Here is a 20,750-nt window from a genome sequence, read left to right as displayed (position 1 = left end):
TGAAGACCTGGGGTGGGGGGAGGGGGCGGGCTAGAAGAGGTCAGTGGGGGGAAAGAGGGGGCATAGGTAATACTGTCAATAAAAAAGATTAAAAAGAAAAAAAAAAGCAGATTGAAAATTTTTTTTTTAAAAAGGATTAACCTCAGATCACATGAATAATCACTGTGAGCTCACCGGATGAAAAAGGAAGTATCAGCTTGCTGGTGATTAACTGCTGGGAAAGGATGCTGATGACAATGACAATGTAAGCCATGGTCTGATGGTCATTTGCAGTGTCTAAGAGGAAATGCAGTGGACTGAGCAGATCAGAGGTTTAGAAGCCAGGAGAACCTGGGGCTAACCCTGGGCTTAGCACTACTAGGTGCTCAGTGGGACTTGCCAAGTTCCTCAATTTCCTCATCTGCAAAATGGGAATGATAACAGACCCCACCGCATAAAGGTGTTGTGAGGATCAGAGAACCCACATGTAAAGCCCTGAAGTAATCCTGGTTCCCACGACTCTCTACATGACAGCCGTTACGATAAAGCTGATGATCTGGTTTTCTTAACACTGTTTGCCAGGCAAGACACAGGACTAAAAGCCACGATGCCGCTGTCCACCAAACAGCCAACGAAACTGTCATTCATTTTGGAAATAAGCATGAGAGACTGCGCTGCATGCGGGGAAGAGTAAGGGATGGACAGCTTGAGTGTTTGAGTTCAAATCCCGGCCTCAACTCTTCCCAGCTGGAACCTTAGGCACGTTGGTCAGCCCCTCCCTCCTCCACTGAGGTCTGAGGACCAGTAGCATGGGCACTGGCTGGGAGCAGGTCAGTTACAGAATTGCAGGCCCCACCCACCCCAGGCCTACTGAGTCAGGTTGCATCTTAGCAAGATCTCCAGGGGACTCCCCAAACATTGGCCACTCTGAACCTGGGTTTCTTCTGCTATACAATAGGGCAGCGGTTCTCAACCTGTGGGTCGCGACCCCTTTGGCGGTCGAACGACCCTTTCGCAGGCGTCGCCTAAGACCATCCTGCATATCAGATATTTACATGACGATTCATAACAGCAGCAACATTACAGTTATGAAGTAGCAACGAAAATAATTTTACGGTTGGGGGTCACAACATGAGGAACTGTATTTAAAGGGCCAGAAGGTTGAGAATCACTGCAATAGGGGATGATGATAATGTAACCTATTTTGCAGGACTGATGTAATATCAAATGAATGATAGATGGAAACCATGCCTCACATGGCCTGCAGTAAATGTGAGCAATTACTACTTCAACCTCTCTGAGTCTCCGTTTCCTGGGCTGGAAAATGGAAAGCAACAGCACCAACCACGTGATGTTGTGAAAACCAAAATCAGGGTAAATGAGATAATAACAACAATAAATAATAACAACAATAGCAGCATCGCTACAGGCCAATCACCGCTCCGTGAGCACTACATATATGCACGTATTAATTCGTCACAACAACTATGACGAAAGGGTGTCATCGCTACCCCATTTTGTAGATGAGGAAACTGAGGCCCAGGGCGGAGCCATGGCTGCCCTGAGACGTGGAGGAAGAGCTGCTTTGGCTTAAAGCTCCACATAAAGAAGAGTGATTGCTCTCAGGTGGCTGAGAAGGAAACAGCTTTCTGTGGAACTCTTCAGGCAGACAGCAAGCCCATCGGGGAAGACACACTCCATAGCTCCTTTCCGGCCGAGGAGTTCACGGCCGTGGCTTTCCCCATGACAGCCTCCCTCCCGAGTTGTCAGGAAGTGGAGGCAAGGAGTGGAAGTGAGCAGAAGAGAACGGGGTCGGCTTTCATCTTCAAAAGATCCACGCCCACACCGCCTCAAGAGAGAGACTGGAAATGACTGATTCCACGAGACCTGGGGAAGCTCTTCACTGAGGGCGCCTCCAAGCAGCAGCCTCTCGGGATGCTACTGAGCAACCCGCCCCAGCTCACGGCTCCAGCGACTCAGGCATCCCTGTGCCTGGAGCGTCTCTCCCTGGGACAGCTGGACACAAGCTGCTGCAGACAGGGGAGGCGACCTGAAGCAAGGGCCAAAAAGTGTCTCCAGGACGCTCTCTTGGATGCAGGGCAAATCTGGGTGGGAGCAGTGAAGGTTAGAATTTATCCAGTGGCTGGTCTTTAAGGTCAAAGACCCTTAGCTGTAGCCAGTCCCATCGCTCATTAGCTGGGGGAACCTCCTCATCTGTAAACTGGGAGTAGTCAGACCCACCCCAGTGGAGATATTCTAATGTCCAAATGAAAGAAGGCACGTGGAAGGTCTGGCTCTGGGCTCTGGTTCTAGCAAGGACTCGATAAAAGTTGTTGTTTTTTTTCTATCCTTCATGCCTTGTTCTTGCACTTGCTGCTCCTTCACCTTAAAAGACCATCACATTCCTTTCTGTTGAACTCCTACCTGTCCTTCAAAAACCCAGTTGAATCAAAGGCTTTCTGGTCCCTCCAGCTAACAGACCCACCACTTCCTGCTCAGCACTCCCACAGCATATCACACAAGGCACCCTGAGGCCAATAGCAGGGCCACCTGGCCCTGCCAAGGGACAAGAATCAGAAAAGGTTTCCTGGAAAAAGAGGCATTCAAGCTGAGACTCAATGGACAGATAGGCAAAGAGCAGTGGGATGAGCATCCTAGGCGGAGGGAACCATGTGTGCAAAGGACAGAAATCCAGAGAAAGCTTGGTAGATTTAAGGAGTTCGAGTCCTATGCAAGGGCCTTCTCTGACCACTCTCCCTAAAATAGTACCTGTCATTCTCTAAGTTAACCCTGAATGAATTTTCTTCACTGCCAGACAGTTACATTATATATTTCTGTTTATTGCTTGTGTCCCGAACTAAAATTCTAAGTCCATTAGGGCAGGTGCCTATCGTCCTCGTTCACCTCTGTATCCTTCTCATGACTCATCATGATCGATGGTTTACCTGCTAGATTCTGAGCTCCAAGAACACAGGAACCCAGCCATCGGGCTCACTAGTAAATTCCCAGCAGCCAGCACAGGGCCAGGTACCCAGTAGAAACTTAGTAAACATTTGTGATTGAATAAATATTGTCCATTGAAGAGATTGGATCTGCTGAATGAATAAGTGCAGGAATGGATGAGTGAATGCAAGCACACATGAATATATATATGTATACACCCACACAAATGGATAGGCGAACAAATGAATGGACTAATTAACGCATGAATGCACACTCTCACATTCATATACTCAAAGCCCAGAGGCACAGATCCTGAGCTGCCTCCCCTTGGGCTTCTTAAGCCTCCGAGGCTTCTATCTCCCGGAGCCCTAGCCATTCAAAGCTTCTTTTCTTAGCCCCAGCAGCTGAGTTTCCATTGTCATCAGGGGCAACAGGCCATTTCCCCTCCGCCCCTCTACTCTGAGTCCTGGGAGCTCACTAAATTCTCAGCCCTCTTTGAGGAGGTCAGCTGACCCTGGTGCCTGGACCTCTTCTCATTGTAAGGCATTTTTTTGTGTGTTTTTTTACAGGAGCCTCCCATGGGAATTGTCGGCGTTCCATTCTCCCAGAGAATGGGATGTGAAATCTGGCCCGTTTTTTTTTTATTATTATTAATTGCAAATTAATGCTATCCTGGGTGTCTATTTTGGTAGACATGCTTCTCCTCGGAGTACGGAATGCAACCCAAAGAAGCACATTGCTCTCATTCTTTCTGCTGACCGACTGTGTGAATATTTCTAGAAGCCACACCCTCTCGCACTGGCCAGATAAGTGATTCCCAATGCCAGATGTGCTCTTTGCCAATCAACATCAGGCAGGGAAGGGACGAGGAACAGCTGCATGGCTCCCACCGAAACTGCAGCGACATGTGACAAGTTTAAACCAGTAGCATTTTTACAGGCTTCCTGGGCAACAGCCCTCTACCCTTGGAATTGGGGGGATGCACCCACATTTAGAGAGACACATGAGGGGGCTCCCAGAGGCATCTCGCTGCTCATAGTCCATTGGCTGGTAAGAGGCCATCAGTGTCAATGGTCCCCTTGTCCAGGTACCGATGACATGGGCTCTCTTGAACTTGGAGCCCAGCTTGCAGCCATGTGTCTGTGCCTGCTGTCTTTATCACAAGTGCCCTTTTATAAATATGTTTTCAGCAAAATGCTGACTTGGGAAGAGCTGAGCATATCCAGCCGGAAGACAAATCAACACCAGCTGAAACACATTTTTAAAAACCTTGGAAGTGGGTGTGAGATGATGAAAAGAGAATTTGTCTGGAAGTCAAACATTTGAATTCTAATCCTGGCTGTCATCCCTTCACTCCAATCAAACAGCTTAAGAGCACCTACTGTGTGACAAGCACTGTGCCACACTCCGGGGAAACAGACACAATAATTTCATCTATACTAATTCACTGTGTCTGATCCTGGGCACATCAGTTGGACTTTTTGGACCATAATCATTAAAACAAAGGAAATGACCCTCAAGGTTCTTTCAAGCTTTAGGAGTCTCAGATCCTAGCAGCATTCCTTGAATAAGCAGAAGGAAGGATTCGCGTCAGAGAATGGGAAGGTTTAGTTTCTATTCAGGAGGTGTGTGCATGTGTGTGTGTGTGTGTGTGTGTGTGTGTGTGTGTGTGTTTCCTTAGTAAATGCCAGAAACAAAAAATCTTAAGGATTAAGAATCCTAGCCCAGCCGATGTGGCTCATTGGTTGAGCATCAACCTATGAACCAGGAGGTCACGGTTGGATTCCTGGTCAGGGTACATGCCTGGGTTGCCAGCTTGATCCCTAGTAAGGGGCGGGGGGTGCAGGAGGCAGCCAGTCAATGATTCTCTCTCATCATTGATGTCTTTATCTCTCTCTCCCTTCATTTCTGAAATCAATAAAAATGTATTTTAAAAAAAGAATCCTAAAGAAAAAGACCCATGTCTGCTATTTCCCCACCTAACGGACAGGGATCCTAGATTGAAGGACTTGGTCCTGGGAACTGGGAGGCCCAACGCCATGGCACTATTGCTTATGCCAATGAGCCATTCTCCTGGGCTCCTCCCTATTGTTCCCAGCTCAGTTGCATTCAGAATTCTAACCATTCTTTTCCTCTGGGCAAGTCTATGACTCCCTAGGAAGCTATGTGCCTTATCACTTCTGGAACTACACCATGGGAGCAAGAGGTCACATTGTATTACAGAACCCAACCCCCAAGTGAGAGGCTCACATTCCAGGCCTTGTAAGACTACATTTAGTTTGGAGAGCTCTGGGGGCAGGTGGGAGGAAGAATCTGCAGAGGAAGTTAACAGGGTGGATGACACAAACCCTTAGAATGTGTCCCTCAGACCAGAAGCCAATTCTCTAGCCATGGCCTGACCACCAGGTACCTTCAAAGCAACTGGCGTCCTGTCCAGTTTCCTCCCCAGGGGCCACCCATTTAAGTAGGCACCTTGGACATGAAGCGTTAAGTGCTAAGTGCTTTGACTATATGTTGTCTAAAATCCTCATGTTTGTCATTGCCTCCCCCGGACTGGGAACAGGGCATGGCACACAGTAACTGCTCCGGAAACACTCAGTGAAAAAGTGAACAAATCCACAACAATCATCAGAGATGGACTGTCAACCCTACTGGACAAATGAGGAAACTGAGATTTAGGCAGGCAAGTCATTTATCCAAAATACTGCCATTAGTAACAGGCAGGGCTGCCATTCAAAACCCAGGCGAGCCAACTCCAAAGCCACTGCTTTTACCTTGACTCACTACACAGTGCTCAGCAGTTTATAAAGCTAAACACAAACTATCTCATTTACTCCTCCAAACAAGCCTGTGGGCAGTGCTGTTACCCCATTTTCTAGTTAACAGGGTGAAGTGCATTGCCCAATGTCAAGGAACTAGTAAGCCACACAGGATGGAGTGTTCTAACTGTGCATCTAGCCTCCTGCTCGAATTCTCCAGCCACTCGGCCAGAACTGGAGATTTCACTTCCTGTTCCTAGAGAAAGCTGCTCTGACCAACTCTTTTCTCCTCATTCTGAGGACTACACAGAACTATGTGACCACAGTCAACCACTCGCAAAAACAAGATGTCACCGGACGTGGCTTCCAGGAGCCTCTCGAAGGATGATGGTGACTAACGATGGTCAGATGCCAAAGCAACTCCATCCTTCCAAGCAAGGAAAGAGTCCCCCGTGATGCACCCCCTCAACTTAGAGCAACAACAACAACAAAAGAGGGCGATGCAAGGTCATTCCCAGGCTTGGTCCTGGGACCAGGGAGGAGGCACTAACGTCACCAGCGGCTAATTAGAGGGATCCCCTGGTGCCAGGAGGACTAAGGCCATTTCATAATGAAACCCACGCAGTGAGCTCCGTTTATTTTGAAACCGTATTTGCTTATTTTGCTGATGTGATCAAAGGGACGTCCCGAGTGCTCCGCAGGAGGCACTTGAACCCTATTGGCCAGGAGCACTTTCTCCAGCTCCAGCAGCAGCCAGCAATAATACTCTCTGTAAAAGTAAGCTCCATCACTTGACGGGATGCTCCTTCCCAACAGCGAACACCACCTCCCTTTCCATCAGCTTCCCAGTCCCAGGCAGGTCTCAGGGGTGGGAGGGAGGGGAGTGACAGAAAGTGGCAGGGAAAGCGTTCCAGCTCTAAGATAACTCGGGGCCCTCCTGGCAAACCAAGCATAGTGGCTCAAACGAGGGCTCATGAGTCAGAAAGACATGGGTTCAAATCCCAACTCCACTACCTACTACTGTGTGACCTTGGGTAAGTTACTTAACTTCTCTGTGTCGCAGTGAACCTAGCTAGGAAATGTAAACAAGAGGACCTATCTCCTAAGGTTCTTGTAAAGATCGAATTTAAATGATGTCAGGCAAAGATGATTTGAAATACATAACATAAGTGTTATTGTACTAAGTATTTTTATGGCAATGATTGTAATGATTGTAGACCATGAACTTGCTGAAGACAGAGACTGTATTTTAGTCACCTAATTATCCCAGCATGAAGAAGAATGTCTGGCATGTAGTTGAACATGGGTAAATGGCTTACGGAGTTTGAACTGAGGACTCAAGCCCAGTGACGCTCCCCACCCGCCTGCCGGGGAAGGAAGTGGCCACCTTATTTCTAAGCTGTAGTTTGGAGCAGCTTAACCCCCACCGGATGCCACCCCCAGGCCCTGCATATCAATCATCGAGGCAAGAGGTTTACCTTAATATTGCAGTTGTCATCGAGCAGTATATTTTCCAGCTTCAAGTCCCGGTGGACCACACCGTTCTGAAATGAGAAGACAGGCGGGGAATTGAATGGGAGCGGATGGGATGAGAGAAAGAGAGGGAGAGGGAGAGAGGAAGGCGGAGGCAGAGCAAAGGGAAGCATCTGACAGATGAAAGATGCACCAGCCCGGTGGTCTTCACCTCCATCCTTCAGGGCTGCTCTCGCTGTCATGCAGCTCCCACCAGAGACCGCGACAGCAGAGCATTAGTCACTTGTGTGTGGTTAAGGGAAAAATGACTGGAATCCTTCTCCCCCAGAGCCTGTAAAACAGCAGGGGGATCCTTTGTCGGAATGTCATTCCACTGTGTGAAAGCAACACAGTCCCAGGCGGCGGCAAACCATGTCTGTCTGTGATGTGATTCCCAGGGAAGAAGCAGATTTCTCTGCTGGGGACTCAGAATGCAGGGCTCCCAGACCTTTCGTGTCTGTCTGTCTGTCTGTCTGCCTGCCTGCCTCCTCAATGCTGGAAAGAAGCCTGGTTCAATCTGTTCTGAGGATAACAAAGTTGTTACCATGGGTGTTTCCTCAGCAGCTGGGAGGGAAGATTTTCAAAGTCCCCTTTTGCTCGGCGGGATTCAATGCAGGTAAAGGGTGAAGGTGGGGGAGGCTGGTGAGACCGTCGCCACTGGGTTGACCACAGCAGGTCGGCAGGTCGCTGCCACCCTGGATGACCTACCCATTCAGGTAAGCTCTGGGAAGGCTGGAAGCTGAGCTGCAGTGACAAGCAGCCAGCCCACCAACAGGTGAAAAGAGTCATCAGCCAATAAGCTGTTGGCCTATATCAGTGGTCGGCAAACTGCGGCTCACGAGCCAACATGCGGCTCTTTGGCCCCTTGAGTGTGGCTCTTCCACAAAATACCACGTGCGGGTGCGCACGTACAGTGTGATTAAAACTTCGTGGCCCATGCGCAGAAGTCGGTATTTTGTGGAAGAGCCACACTCAAGGGGCCAAAGAGCCGCATGTGGCTCGTGAGCCACAGTTTGCCGACCACTGGCCTATATCTACAGCAGTAACAACTGGTGTGCTCGCTTCTCTTTTAACACATTGCGTACCGCATAGAAATCTCTAAGACATACGCCAGGGACCTCACGTTTTTGGGCAAACTGCACGTTATTTAAATCATCATAATGCACTTTAGGTATTGTTTTTCAATAATTATAACATTTTTATTTACAAAAACAATTAAACAATTAAAGTTCCTAGTACTTTTTTAACGTATGGTACTGCGTAAAACATTTTCCTCTATGAAGAGGGACCAAACAAAATTTACATAAGTATCTAGATTCGCTCCTTTTTCCATGGGCGTGAAAAACGAGAACACTCGTGAGCGGTCCTTAACAGATGGCGCGCGAAACACGAGAAAACTCCTGAGCGGTACGAAATGTGTTAAAACCCAATGATCTTTTCATGGTGGGCATGGGAAGAGGAGTGGAACAGAAAGAACCAACTATTCCAGGCTGGGCAGATAATTAACAGGGAGAGAATTTTTAACATTATTCAGCATAAAGGACCATTTACAAGCTAAGCTGCTCTTTTAAGCAAATGAACTGCCTAGAAATTCTGTCTTTCAGTCAAGATTTTCTTAGTTCAGAATCTCCCTTTTTCCAATTGGTTCTTTATTATTCTCCTTTCCTTTTGCCAGTTCCTAACATCTCCAAAAGTACTGACCAGAGAGAAGAAAAGAACATATATTTTTCTGAGACTTTTTCTAATCCAAACCTTCAAGGGTGTGTTTTGAATTCAAAAAAAATGCACAAAATCAGGCTCCTCAATGAAAGATATGAAATACAAGGTACCTAATTCTGCTTTGCTTTCAATATTGGGAGTTGTTCGGTTTACACTGCTGCATTCCTCATTTTCACAATAAGATGGAATGAGTCTAATAAAGTCCCTTAGTATGCAGAAACTTCAAGTAATAAAAGTACCATCTGCAATGCTTTTTGATGATGCCTGGTGATAAAATACACACTGTTGTATGATCTGAATCATCAGGACCTTGGGTTACGGGTTTTAGATCTGAATAATCATTTTCTAATCACTCCCAGAGCCACTACTGACGAACCAGAATACCTGGCAAACCAGGGGACCCTGTACTACAATCATTTGTGTGAAGAAACTGGCTATTTGGTATGCCATGTTGGATTCAAGTCACTGCTGTCCTCAAAGTGAATGAGTGTTCAAGGTATGATAGTTCTGGGGGGGGGGGGGGATTTTTTTTAGATGATTAATAACATTAATGGCCAGACTGTGGCTTGGAATTATCTGGGGACTTCATTTCCTTCTCCAGAGGCCAACAGTGGCTAACCCGTGGCTGATGATGAGCACATCCAAATGGGTGTATTGTGACAGGATGTACATGAGCATCTATGTGTCACCCCTTTGGAAGCAATCAATGCAACAAAAGGGACCAAGAGCAGAGAAAGGTTCAGAACCTGTGGCACAGGAATTCCACTTCTATAATTTCTCTTAAGCAAATTATTCAAATGAGAGGAAAAGGTTACTGTCTAAAAACATTGATCACTATTTGTAATAACCAGAAACTGGCATCAGCCTACATGTCCAATAATCACAATAATTACAGAGAATTTTTAGTAACATAGGAAAATGTTTAGATTAAAATACTAAGTGAAAAGCAAGACACAAACTTTGTAAAAATTATGCAATCCATTACTCCTGGAACAGAGAAAGGCCATTGGTGGAAAAACTGGTGAAATCCCAATAAAACCTGAAGTTTATTAATGGCAACATATGAATGTTGGTACATTCATACTACAGTAATGCATTATGGTAAGATGTTACCATAGGGCCAGCTGAGTCAGGGGTATATGGCAACTCTCTGTACTATTGGGAAACGCTGCTGTAAATCTAAAATTATTCTAAATAAAAATTTCAAATAAAAAACAAATGTTAAAAGTAGGAAGAAGAAGATTAGAAAGAAACAAAAATGTCAACAATGAGTTATTGCTGGATTCTGGAATTATGGATGGTGGTAATTTTCTTCTTTTCACTTTGTAAGTTCTCCATAAGTACTATAATGAACAGACATTACCCTTATAATGTGAAAACAAACAAACAAACAAACACGTGATGCCATAGACACCATCTGCGGCCAAAGCTCTGGCCAGCCGGTACCTTGTGACAATAGTGAACGGCGGAGACGATCTGCCGGAAGAAGTGTCTGGTCTCTCTCTCGCTGAGGCGTCTCCGCTCGCTGATGAAATCATACAGCTCCCCTTTGCTGGCATATTCCATGATGATCACAATCTTATCTTTGTTCTCAAACACTGTGGGGGGGAGCAGCAATATACAAACACCCTGTTAATCCAACAATCTCACTTAGACTGGGACAACAGAGATGTCACTGAGCGAGGGGCAGGGCAAACAGCTACCGGGAAGGACACAAGTTGGGCCGTTCAACATCACGAGGAGTTGGGCGAGTTTTCCAGCCAAGTGGGCGATATCATCACTATTGTTACTGGACAAACTATTTCATATGGACTAGCTACCAGGACCTCCTAAGCTCCTCTGACCCAAAGTTGGTGATGATCTTGTCATCTCTTTGCTTAAAACCTTCCAGACTTTCCATCTCACTCAAAATAAAACCCAAAGTTTCAAATGTGGCTCACCAGGTCCTATATGATCCTGTGGACCCTTAGCCTTATCACACAACAATTCTCTGTATTTGTTTATTTTGTCTCCTCCGTTAGACTGTAAATGAGGGTGGTTCCAGTTCATTCACTAATGTATGCCCAGCACCCGGTGTGCTAGTTGGCCTAGGGGCTCAATTAATATTTATTAAGTGAGTGAATTCAAACCTTCATAAGTGCATTCTGGACAATTATCTATAATAATAAAAGCTTAATATTTCTTTCTCTCTCTCTCTCTCTCTCTCTCTCTCTCTCTCTCTCACACACACACACACACACACACACACACACACACACACAAACTGTTTCCCACCTCCACGCTCTTCTAACTCATCAGTTGAGAATGAACTCAAATATGGCTTCCACTTTGCCTTCCTTCTGATTTTTACTGCACTTGCATCACAGGACTTTCAAACTACATGAGTTTATTTGCTAGTTTATATATCCAGTTCCTCTGCCTGCCTGAGCTTTGAGACAAAAACTATAGTTTTGAAACCAGACACTGGCAAGTAGGATTCCTGGAACTGCCTCTTACTTGCTGTGTGACTCTGGGGAAGTTGCTTGCCCTCTCTGTGCCTCAGTTTAGTCAACTATAAAATGTGCATAATATTAGGATGTACTTCTTAGAACTGCTGGGAGAATTTATTGATAAGTGGTATGCTAAATGCTTAGAACAAGGCCTGTCCTTACGGCATGCACTCAATGTTAGCTATTACAATTTGTATCAATATTATTGGACCCCCAGGGCCTACTACACACACACACACACACACACACACACACACACACACACGCACGCATGCGCACGTGTCACACACACACACACACACACACACGCATGCGCACGCATGCGCACGTGCGCACACACTGAGAACTGAGTTAAACTGGAATGTGCCCAGGCCTGGGTCCCCTGTCCTCCCACACCTTGTCACTGCCGCTAGGAACTCAGACCCCCTCCAGTTCCTTTTTGGCTCCTTCAAGTCCAGCCAAACCTCTCTGATAAAACTAAGGGGGAAGGAGGAGGGCAGAGAGGAGGAGGAGAATGAGAACAGCCAGATAAAATTGGCTGCTTCTGCGTCTGCTGGCCTCGGTGTACCCTGCGGCTCCGGCTCCTGCCAGGGATTTCAGCCTGGTGTGCACTTTTCATTAACAATAAACTTTGGAAACGGGAAAAGCTGCCTCAGGATGCATGGCTCAGGCTCCAACAATGAGAGAGTGATATTCCCAAACGCGGGCAGAGCGTTTCCTCATTTTACAAGGGGTGGGAGGAGGAAAGGAGAAGGAAAGTACTTTGACAGGGAAAGAAACAAGGAGCCTCACACCCCAAAAAGTCTGATGCCAAAGACTAAAGGTCAAAGCCAGCAGTCCTTTCAGTGTCTATCAGAAGGTGTGGGTCAGTGCCCCCTGCAAACCGAAGGGTGGCTTCAGCCACTGGCTTCTTCCCTTCCCAAATGGCTGACATGGTATCAAGGAGACATAAATGCAGTTCAGTTCAACACACTTCAATACGCCAAATATTTTACAAAGCAGATTGCATCAGTAAGTCCTGCTGATCCTACCTCTAAAGTATATCCCAATCCTGTCCACCTGTCCCCCATCGCCGGCCACCCCTTGCTCCAAATCCCCATCCTCCCAGATTTCCCACCGTTCACTCTTTGCCCAGCTGCTGGCTGCATTTGGAGGGGGTGGGGAACAGTTCCAAATGCATGTTCCATGGAGCACTAGCCCTGCAAGCTATTCTGAGGCAAATGGGGTTCCATGGTCAAACTGAGGTAACATAATTTGGAAAATGTTAAGACTGGATGGCCCTTGGAGAATCTGGTTTCTTTAACTCAAGAGCTTTGCAGGTTGATTTGGTCATTTCAATATTCCTATTATAATCCCCAGGAACTAACCAGGAGGCAGTGTGGAAAACACTGGATGAATGAGATGATACCCAACTGATAAAATCGGCCCCTCACTGTTGCAGGTGGGGCTGGGGGGGTAGCCAGGTGAGAGAAATGTCCAAGTGGCCAGGCCTGGCTCTGGAACCCCACCCTCAGCCCTCCCACAGGAAACAGCTGGAGTCTCATGGTCATGGCCCTCACTGGAACTCTAGATTAGCTAAAGGCAAACAACCGTTCTAGACTCGAAGCATCAATGGTTCTTCAAGAAGGCAATGCGGTGTCCATACGTGAAGCTTCTTGAGCCCTTCCTAACAAAGGCAGCACTTAGTGGAGGTTTACCATGTGCAGACACTGGACTAATAGCATTCTGCATGAATTATGCCCTATGGCTTTGGTCCTATGAGTATCCCCCATTCAACAGATGATAAAGCCTGGGTGTAGAGAGGTTAGTAACTGCCATGGCCACAGAGCTCAGACGAGGCCAAGGCAGGCCTGCGCCTGTGGTCTGACTACACACTCCATGCTCTGCACTATTATTCACTGTACTGTTACTCACATGCACTGAACCCTCTGACCCTCGGTTTCCTCATCGGTCAAGCAAGGTTAACAATCCCAGTGACGTGGGATTCAGTGAGCTGCCAGGTCCAGCATCCTCCTGCAGTGCCTCGGCCAGTGCTCAGTAAATGGGAGCTCTTCTCGTAATTATTTCATCTGCCTCTTAGGCAGCTTCTGGCAAAACAAAACCCTAAGACTTGCCTCTCTCTCTCTCCCCGCCAACATAGCTCTTTAAAACATGCTGTGGCTGCTGCAGAACCAGAGGATTTTCAAGCAAAAAGAACCTTAGAGATCAACTATTATTTTTCCAGAACAGCCCGGGATTTATAATGTATGAGAGCGAGGCCTTGGGAATCTGTTCTAAAGAATGACCGGCTTCCGCACCCGCAGCCCAAGGCTCCTTGCCCACAGTCAGGCCACTATCAGTGAGGTGACAGGACCGCTCTTGGCCATTCTTATGGCAGAAAGGGCTGCTTCCCTTGGGCACTTTTACAGCTGGTTATTTATAAGCCCAGAAATCTTGTCTGTGTTTATGTTATTAGTCACTAAGCAAAAGCTTATTTTCCACCAGTTGGGAAGGGTTTCCTTTCTGAAAAATGAAAGCCTGTGTCTCTTGGCCAGACAGTGTTACCCAGAAGCCCAGTGGCTCCAGAGTGGTAAGGAAAACTATGGCCCCTGACATGCCAGGCCCACCAGGAAAATCAAAGCCCTGAATAGAAACCTAGCTCGGCTGGAGTCAGCCCACAGCGCTGGGCCCACGTCCATGTGCTGAAGATCCGGGTTTTAGTACAACAACAAATTTTTATGAAGCACCCACTATGTGGATGGCATTGGAGATACAACTTTTACGAGGTTAAGAAGGGGAGGAAAGGCTGGCCCTGGAGAAGGAAAAGTGAAAGAGGGCAGAAATAGGAGCAGAACTACCAGGGTGCCAGGGATTAAGAGAAGAGGCATGGCTCTGTGGTTGAGCATTGATCTATGAACCAGGAGATCATCGTTCATTCCGGGTCAGGATATATGTCTGGATTGTAGGCTCGATGGGGTGGGGGGGGGGGTGGGGGGGCCTGCAGGATTCTCTCTTATCATTGATGTTTCTCTCTATCTTCCTCTCCCTCTCCCTTCCTCTCTGAAATCAATAAAGGTAATTTTTTTTTAAAAGAGAGAAGAGGAAAAAGAAGCAGGTCTTGAATGTAACACAGAGGCCTTGAAGGCCCCAGGGAGCTCTGGGGAGGAAGAGTCAGACACAAGTGACCAGACATCGCCAAGAACGATAAAAACGTGGAACAAAGGACAGGGTAGCATCCAGGATCCCGGACCTATGAAATAGTCCAGGGCTCTCTTCTCCCCAAGAGCCTCCCCAGACAGCTATCCCTCCTTCCCTGCAAGGCTTATTCAGAATAACAATAGTTCACATTTATTGAACCATTACCTCATGCCCTGGATTCTCACATTTAATACTAACACTCCAATGAGATAGGTATTAATATTATTCCTAATTTATAAATAGGAAATCAGCATTCAGATCAAGAAACAGCATGGCCAGCACCCTGCAAACACCCCCCAGGGCCTCTTTCTGTCACTACCCATCTCCCCAAGTGTGTGTGCTTGTGTGTGTATACGTATCTCCACCAATATCATGAATATCATCAACATAAGCCAATAGCACAGATTAGGTTGGCATTTCAAGTTTTCTAAAAATGAAATCATGCAGTGCATATTCTTTTGTGTCCGGCTTCATTAGCTCAACATTATATTTGTAAGACTAATCCATGCTGTTCCATGTAGTCAAAGACCGTTCACACCCATGCTTGTAGAGTTCTCCATGTTGTGAATGTATCATGGTTTAGTTATCCATTCTACAGTTGATATAGACATTTGCATTGTTTCCAGGTGAGGGTCAATATGAGCAGTGTTGCTGCAAGCATTCTTATGCATGACTTTTAATGCTCATTTGTATGCATTTCTGTTGGGCAGATCCTTACTGGATCTGATCCCAAATCTGTGTGACTCAAAAGCTTATGTTCTTGCCACGACTCCACACCACCTTACATAATACTCAGTAATGTAGCAGGACAGAATATTAATATTCAGATATCAGTTGCATTTTTATACACCAAGAGCCGATTATTGGTCTCTCCTTACATAATACTCAGTAAAGATTCTCTTTCATAAAAGAGAACCAACATCACTGTCTCTTCTAAAAATGCTCTTTTATCAGCCTACCTGAAACATGTTTCTGAGCATTTTGTTATGTGTTTAAAAGAACGCAATCATAGCATAAGACACAGTCTTTGTCCTCCAGAGTTGCTATCTGGTTGAATAAAACTAGTACTTCACAAATAAATTAAGGTCTCACCTATACCATATAGGCTTTAAGTACCCAGATGATCAGAAAGATGGGTGAGGTAACTTGAATGGGCCTGAAAAGATTCCTAGAGAAAGCAGGCGTGGAACTGACCCATGACAAAGGACTTGGGCTTTGTTTGCAGGAGAGCGTGTTAACCATTGTTTCAGCTTTCCTAAAATATCCAAACTCTCTTCGTTTTCTTCTACTGTCCCACAGAAGGGCCTTCTTCCCAGACACCAACTTGAACTGTTTTTCTTGTTTTCTGTTTATTTTCCATTTCAAAGGAGAATGGGGATTGGTCGCTATGGCAACAGCGACTTCTCCAAATTAATTCTGAATTTCATCAGATGTTCAGTTTGACAGCCCAGTTCTGCCTCCTGATTTGTCTGGCTTTCACAACCACGCTAATTACCCAACTCCTAACCATTCCCTCCTGCTGCCCTCGGGGTTAATAACACAACTGTATAACTTGAGAATATGCGTATTATCAAAACAATGCTCTGGCCTGGGAGAAATGCTGATGCGTGAGGAGATCTTGGGATTTTAACCATCCACCAGCCATTTTAGAGCCAAATTCAGGAGGCCATTTAGGAAGACGAAGGGCTTGGGAAGGGAGAGGGTAGGAATCGATTTACAGGATACTCTGTGATGAGCAGGTTTGAAAAACTGGAGGATATCTTTCTGCTTGACATGTAACCTCAAGAAAGGAAGATTCGTTTGTTGGTTTTAAGCAAAAAAAGGCCAAGGGCCTAGAGTGGACCAGTCTGAATTCTTTTCCTGCCTTTGCCTTCTGTCAACTTCATATCCCAAATTAGTTCCAGGAAACTGCCATTCCTTCCATGGCGTTGCCTCCCCACATGGCAGCATTTTTATTACTTTCTTAAAACCTCAGACAGAAGTACCATTCCATTTCTCGGGGATGCTCTTTTCTTAAAGGTCAGTAGAATCCTCACAGAAAATTGCTTATTTTCCATTTTAGAAATGGAGACATCTTTCCTTTGCGAGAACTGTCTGCAACCTAATTACATCAGTTAGTCAATACAAGATTCACTCTTCAAAAATTTCCTCTTCAGAACTAAATTTCAAACACCTCATGGGCTCATGGCTTCACAGAATGGTCTTCTGATCCCTTAAGTCCAAAAGCCCAAGGCAGTGAGAGTGAGAAAATTAAACTGGACTGGCAGCTCCCCATTGTCAATGAACTGGTCAGAGTTGAGTCAATGTGTTTCCTGGTTTGGACAATGAAAAGCTCTTTAGTTCACTTAAACCCAAACTCTTTCTAGATGTTGGCTGGCATGTCCAAGGAGAACCATAGCCAACCAGGCCACCCACTGCCAGCAGTAGACCCCATAGAAGGAAGAAGAAATGGTAAGAAAGTATGTAAGTGACCTGCAGAAGACAGAGATGCAGAAGGCTTACCAAGAACCAATCACTCCTGCTAAGATTAACAGTACTATTTGAGGGCCCAATATCAAATCCTAGGAGGACAGGACAGACATGGCCAGGAAAGAGAGAGGAGTTGCATGGAAGAGGAGATCAAATGCACCACGTTGGACCAGCCATTGGACTCCCCTCCTTCCACAACCATCCCTGGTGGTGTTTCCATGGAAACCAGCAGGGCTTTGAGGGGATGAGCTCTGTCAGCCATCATCACACACTCATCAGCCATGCCCACAGTCTCCCTGATCATTTTTCTATTGCTCTGTCTCAGCTTTTTTGACACACACACACACACACACACACACACACAATCCTGAATCTGAGAGAGCAGTGACAATTGATCAGAACATCTCAGAATCATCCCAGACTGAAGCTAAGGCTCTTTTACTTGATACAGTGAACTTCTGAAAAAAAGCATGCTCCCCTAATTTGGGCAATGAAGCCAGGCCTATGGTTATCACACCTCTGCTTCTAGCACTGCTTGACCCACCATGTACGGCTCATCTTGTCCACTCTAAATCCCAGTCTCCCTCACTGGACAAGATAGTGCAGTAGTTAAGACCCTGACTCCCAGAGCCAGGCTACCTGGGTTCAAAACTAGGCTCTGCCATTTACCAGCTGAGTGACCTTAGCAAGTTACTGGACCTTTCTGTGCCTCAGTTTCTTCTCCTGTTGAAATGAAGACTATCCGTATTGTAAATATGATCATAGCTCACAATAAGCATAAGTGTTAGCCTGGTATTACTAAGCAGCAAGTATTAGTTTAAGAAAGAACAAATGAAGATATGCCTGGATTAAATCGAAAATTATTAAGGGTATGTATTGGCAGAAGCCACACCTGACATTATACATGTGGCGTTGAAGGATGGGGAAGGCAGGAGGCTGAATGGAGGAGATAGAAAACTAATACTCAAAGACAACAAAGCCTGAGGTGGAAGCAAGCCCGATCTCTTAACTAGGGTCCATTCCTCAGTCCCCAGTGGGGTGCCAAAGCGTGGATCTCAATCTCAAGCCATACCGACCAGAGGAACCTCGTGTCAGAAATCACGGTGGCCAGTGGGACCTCTTCTATACCCTATGGGCCTCCCTAAATGCAGCCTATGACTACCGGGGGCAAATTAACAGAGCCGTCCCAGTTACTTCCCAAAGACCCCACATTAAATGACAACACGGTTCCAGTTTTCTCCTTAAAAATTAGCTTCCAGTACGAGTGGCATTATTTGAGGCACTAGAAAACACTGAATTCCAGGAAACCCAAGAGGGTGAGGCAGGACAACCAGGGAGTAGCGTTCATTTGCAGTTGTTTTACTTCTAATCTCCAGCCTGCAGAAAAATGGCTTGGGTGTAATCAAAAGAAAACAATGAAAATAATACACTTGAAGGTCAAATAGCTAACTTAATAGGAAACTCATTAGAAACGTGGCTGGACAGACTCGCAGCTGAAGAGCTGGTTCACATGATTAACAGTGAAGACAGCTCTCTGGTGCTGTGTTACGAACAGGGGCGAGTCCTTCCTTTGCATCCAGTCTGCAGAGACTTCGTGTGGAACTTGTGGATCTGGCAGCAAAGGCCGTGTGTTTAAAGGCTCAGCAATTCGCCATGGGTTCAAAAGAGTAAACACAAGCATAATACACCACGTTGCCAAGTTCAACAAACTGTTTCATGGGGCTCTGAGTCCCTGATGAGGGCAGCAACCAAATGGCTAAGTAAGTAAACCCAAGCCCAAAGGTATCGCTCACTGCTCACTAGACACACTGCTGCCAGACACACGTTCTTCTCTGGAATTCACTGATGACAAATGATCTGACCAAGACGAGTTCATAGAGCAGGGCTCTCATTTCCCCTTAGTTGCAGGACTAAGTCCATATTTCTCAGCCTGGTCAATTAAATCTAAATCTAAATGCAGAGGCATCAGCATTTTTTACAAATACCCCCATGAGATTCTAATGTGTTATCCAGCATCCAGAATCACTGATTAGGCTATCTGGTCAACCTTCTCTTCCAGCACCTCCCAAGAGGAGTTTCTACTCTAGCCAGAAAGGACCTCTCACAGCCCTAAAGATCAATCACATTGGGAAGAATCAATATCATTTATTGAGCATGTACCCAGCACTGTGCTTAGCTATTTTACATATTATTGGAGTCATTCTTCACAACCTTATCTATTCAGATTCTAGCTATTGGCCGCATCTAACAGAAAAGATAACTGAGCCTCAGAGAGTTTAAGTCACTGGCCTAAGATCACACAGTAAAAATTGGTAGAGCAATTGGCTCATTTAAATCTAAGCCTATTTGGACAATAAATAGATACTCACCCTCGTAGAACAGTACCTGAAACATAAGTGTTCAATACATTTTTGTAAAAAGAAATGAATGACCGAAGGAATAAATGACTAAATAGGTGAATGAGTGAACGAGAACAGACCTTGTTAGATTAGTTCAGCTGACCCCTGCCTTTTAAAGGGCCTAAATCAGGATTTGCTTGCTGCCTGAGAAACCTAAATTAGAATGAATACTTGAGCCTAAGAGGAAAAATGTAAACGGCTTGCTCTATAGGTATTTCCAAATACCTGATGCTAGCAATACAGCCCTGCTTTGGTTTCTGACCTCCTGAGCAGGGGTTTCTCCAATACAGCAAGTGCTTCTCACACTTAGGAGTGCATGGGAACACTGGGCCCCACCCTAGGGTTTGGGATTCAGTATAGTTGGGTGGGGCCAGGTGATGCTGACGCAGCTGGTCCTGGACCACCCTCTGAGAACAGCAGTTTCTGACTCCAGGACCTCTGCTGGGTCCTGTGAAACATCAGCCCCACTGCCCCTGGCCACAAGAGTAGGGGAAGGAGAAGGCGGGAGGCAGGAGGCGGGAGGCGGAATGCCCTTCTACAAGCCTGCAGTAAACAGCACAGGCCAAAAACTGTGAGCTTGTCCACAGATCCTATCTCTGGTTTTCTCCTCTTCATCTCTGGCTGGATGTTCTGAGCAGTGATTTTCACCTAAGGCCAAAAACAATATCCCCTTCCAGAAAAACCTAGCAGAACTGCAGTAGACACAGGTAACTCAAAGAAGGATATTGTAATGTGTACTTCTAGAAAGAAGATGAGAGGCATGTTCAACTGATAGTAAATTCATCCAAAGTGTCTTCGTGGTAAGAATTTGGAGAATTTTCTACAACCCAGACTCTTTTGCCATCTTCTTGCAGACAGCAGGTGTGAGGTCCAGAGGGCAAGGACATGAGACTCACATGCTTATCAAAGACGGCATGCTTGTTTGTCTATTTTGTTTTGTTATTTTACGGTTGAGAAACTCTTCCAAAGGCGACAGATTACAGCTGACCAATGCCACATGGGCCTCCTCCTTCGTCCCAGAAAGCCAGGATCACCCTTCCTAAGATAGGAGCCGTGATGAAAGCAGATCACCACGCCAGGGGCCAAAAAAGAGTCCAAACGTGGAGGGCCAGGAAGAGAGATTTCCAGGAACAAAAAAAATCCAGGGCATAAAAGGGAAGGCAAGGCCCAATCGCCCCCACTCCCTCGCCTTTCCCTCTTTACCCACGGGGACTGTTACCAGATGGGGCGCTAAGGTTCCCTAAAGTACAAGATGTTCATTCTCTTGGTTGTGCAGACTGGGTCTCCTAGGCTTTCAAAGGAGA

At 46.1% G+C, this 20,750-nt stretch overlaps 1 protein-coding gene across 1 annotated transcript in view; it reads right to left on the bottom strand.

Moving 5' to 3' along the window:
* Positions 1–20,750, bottom strand: part of NUAK1 (NUAK family, SNF1-like kinase, 1) — a 72,251-nt gene that overhangs the window by 13,665 nt on the left and 37,836 nt on the right. Inside the window, exons 4-5 of the mRNA XM_005861689.2 lie at positions 10,359–10,510; positions 7,160–7,225 (exon numbers count right to left, since the gene is read on the bottom strand). Of these exons, the coding sequence (XP_005861751.1) occupies positions 7,160–7,225; positions 10,359–10,510 (218 nt within the window). The remainder of the gene's footprint in view (positions 1–7,159; positions 7,226–10,358; positions 10,511–20,750) is intronic.

Source organism: Myotis brandtii, unplaced genomic scaffold (assembly GCF_000412655.1).
Source record: "Myotis brandtii unplaced genomic scaffold, ASM41265v1 scaffold155, whole genome shotgun sequence".
Lineage (NCBI taxonomy): Eukaryota > Metazoa > Chordata > Mammalia > Chiroptera > Vespertilionidae > Myotis > Myotis brandtii.
Note: the sequence above shows the minus strand (reverse complement) of the source record. Positions and strands in the feature narration are given on the sequence as shown.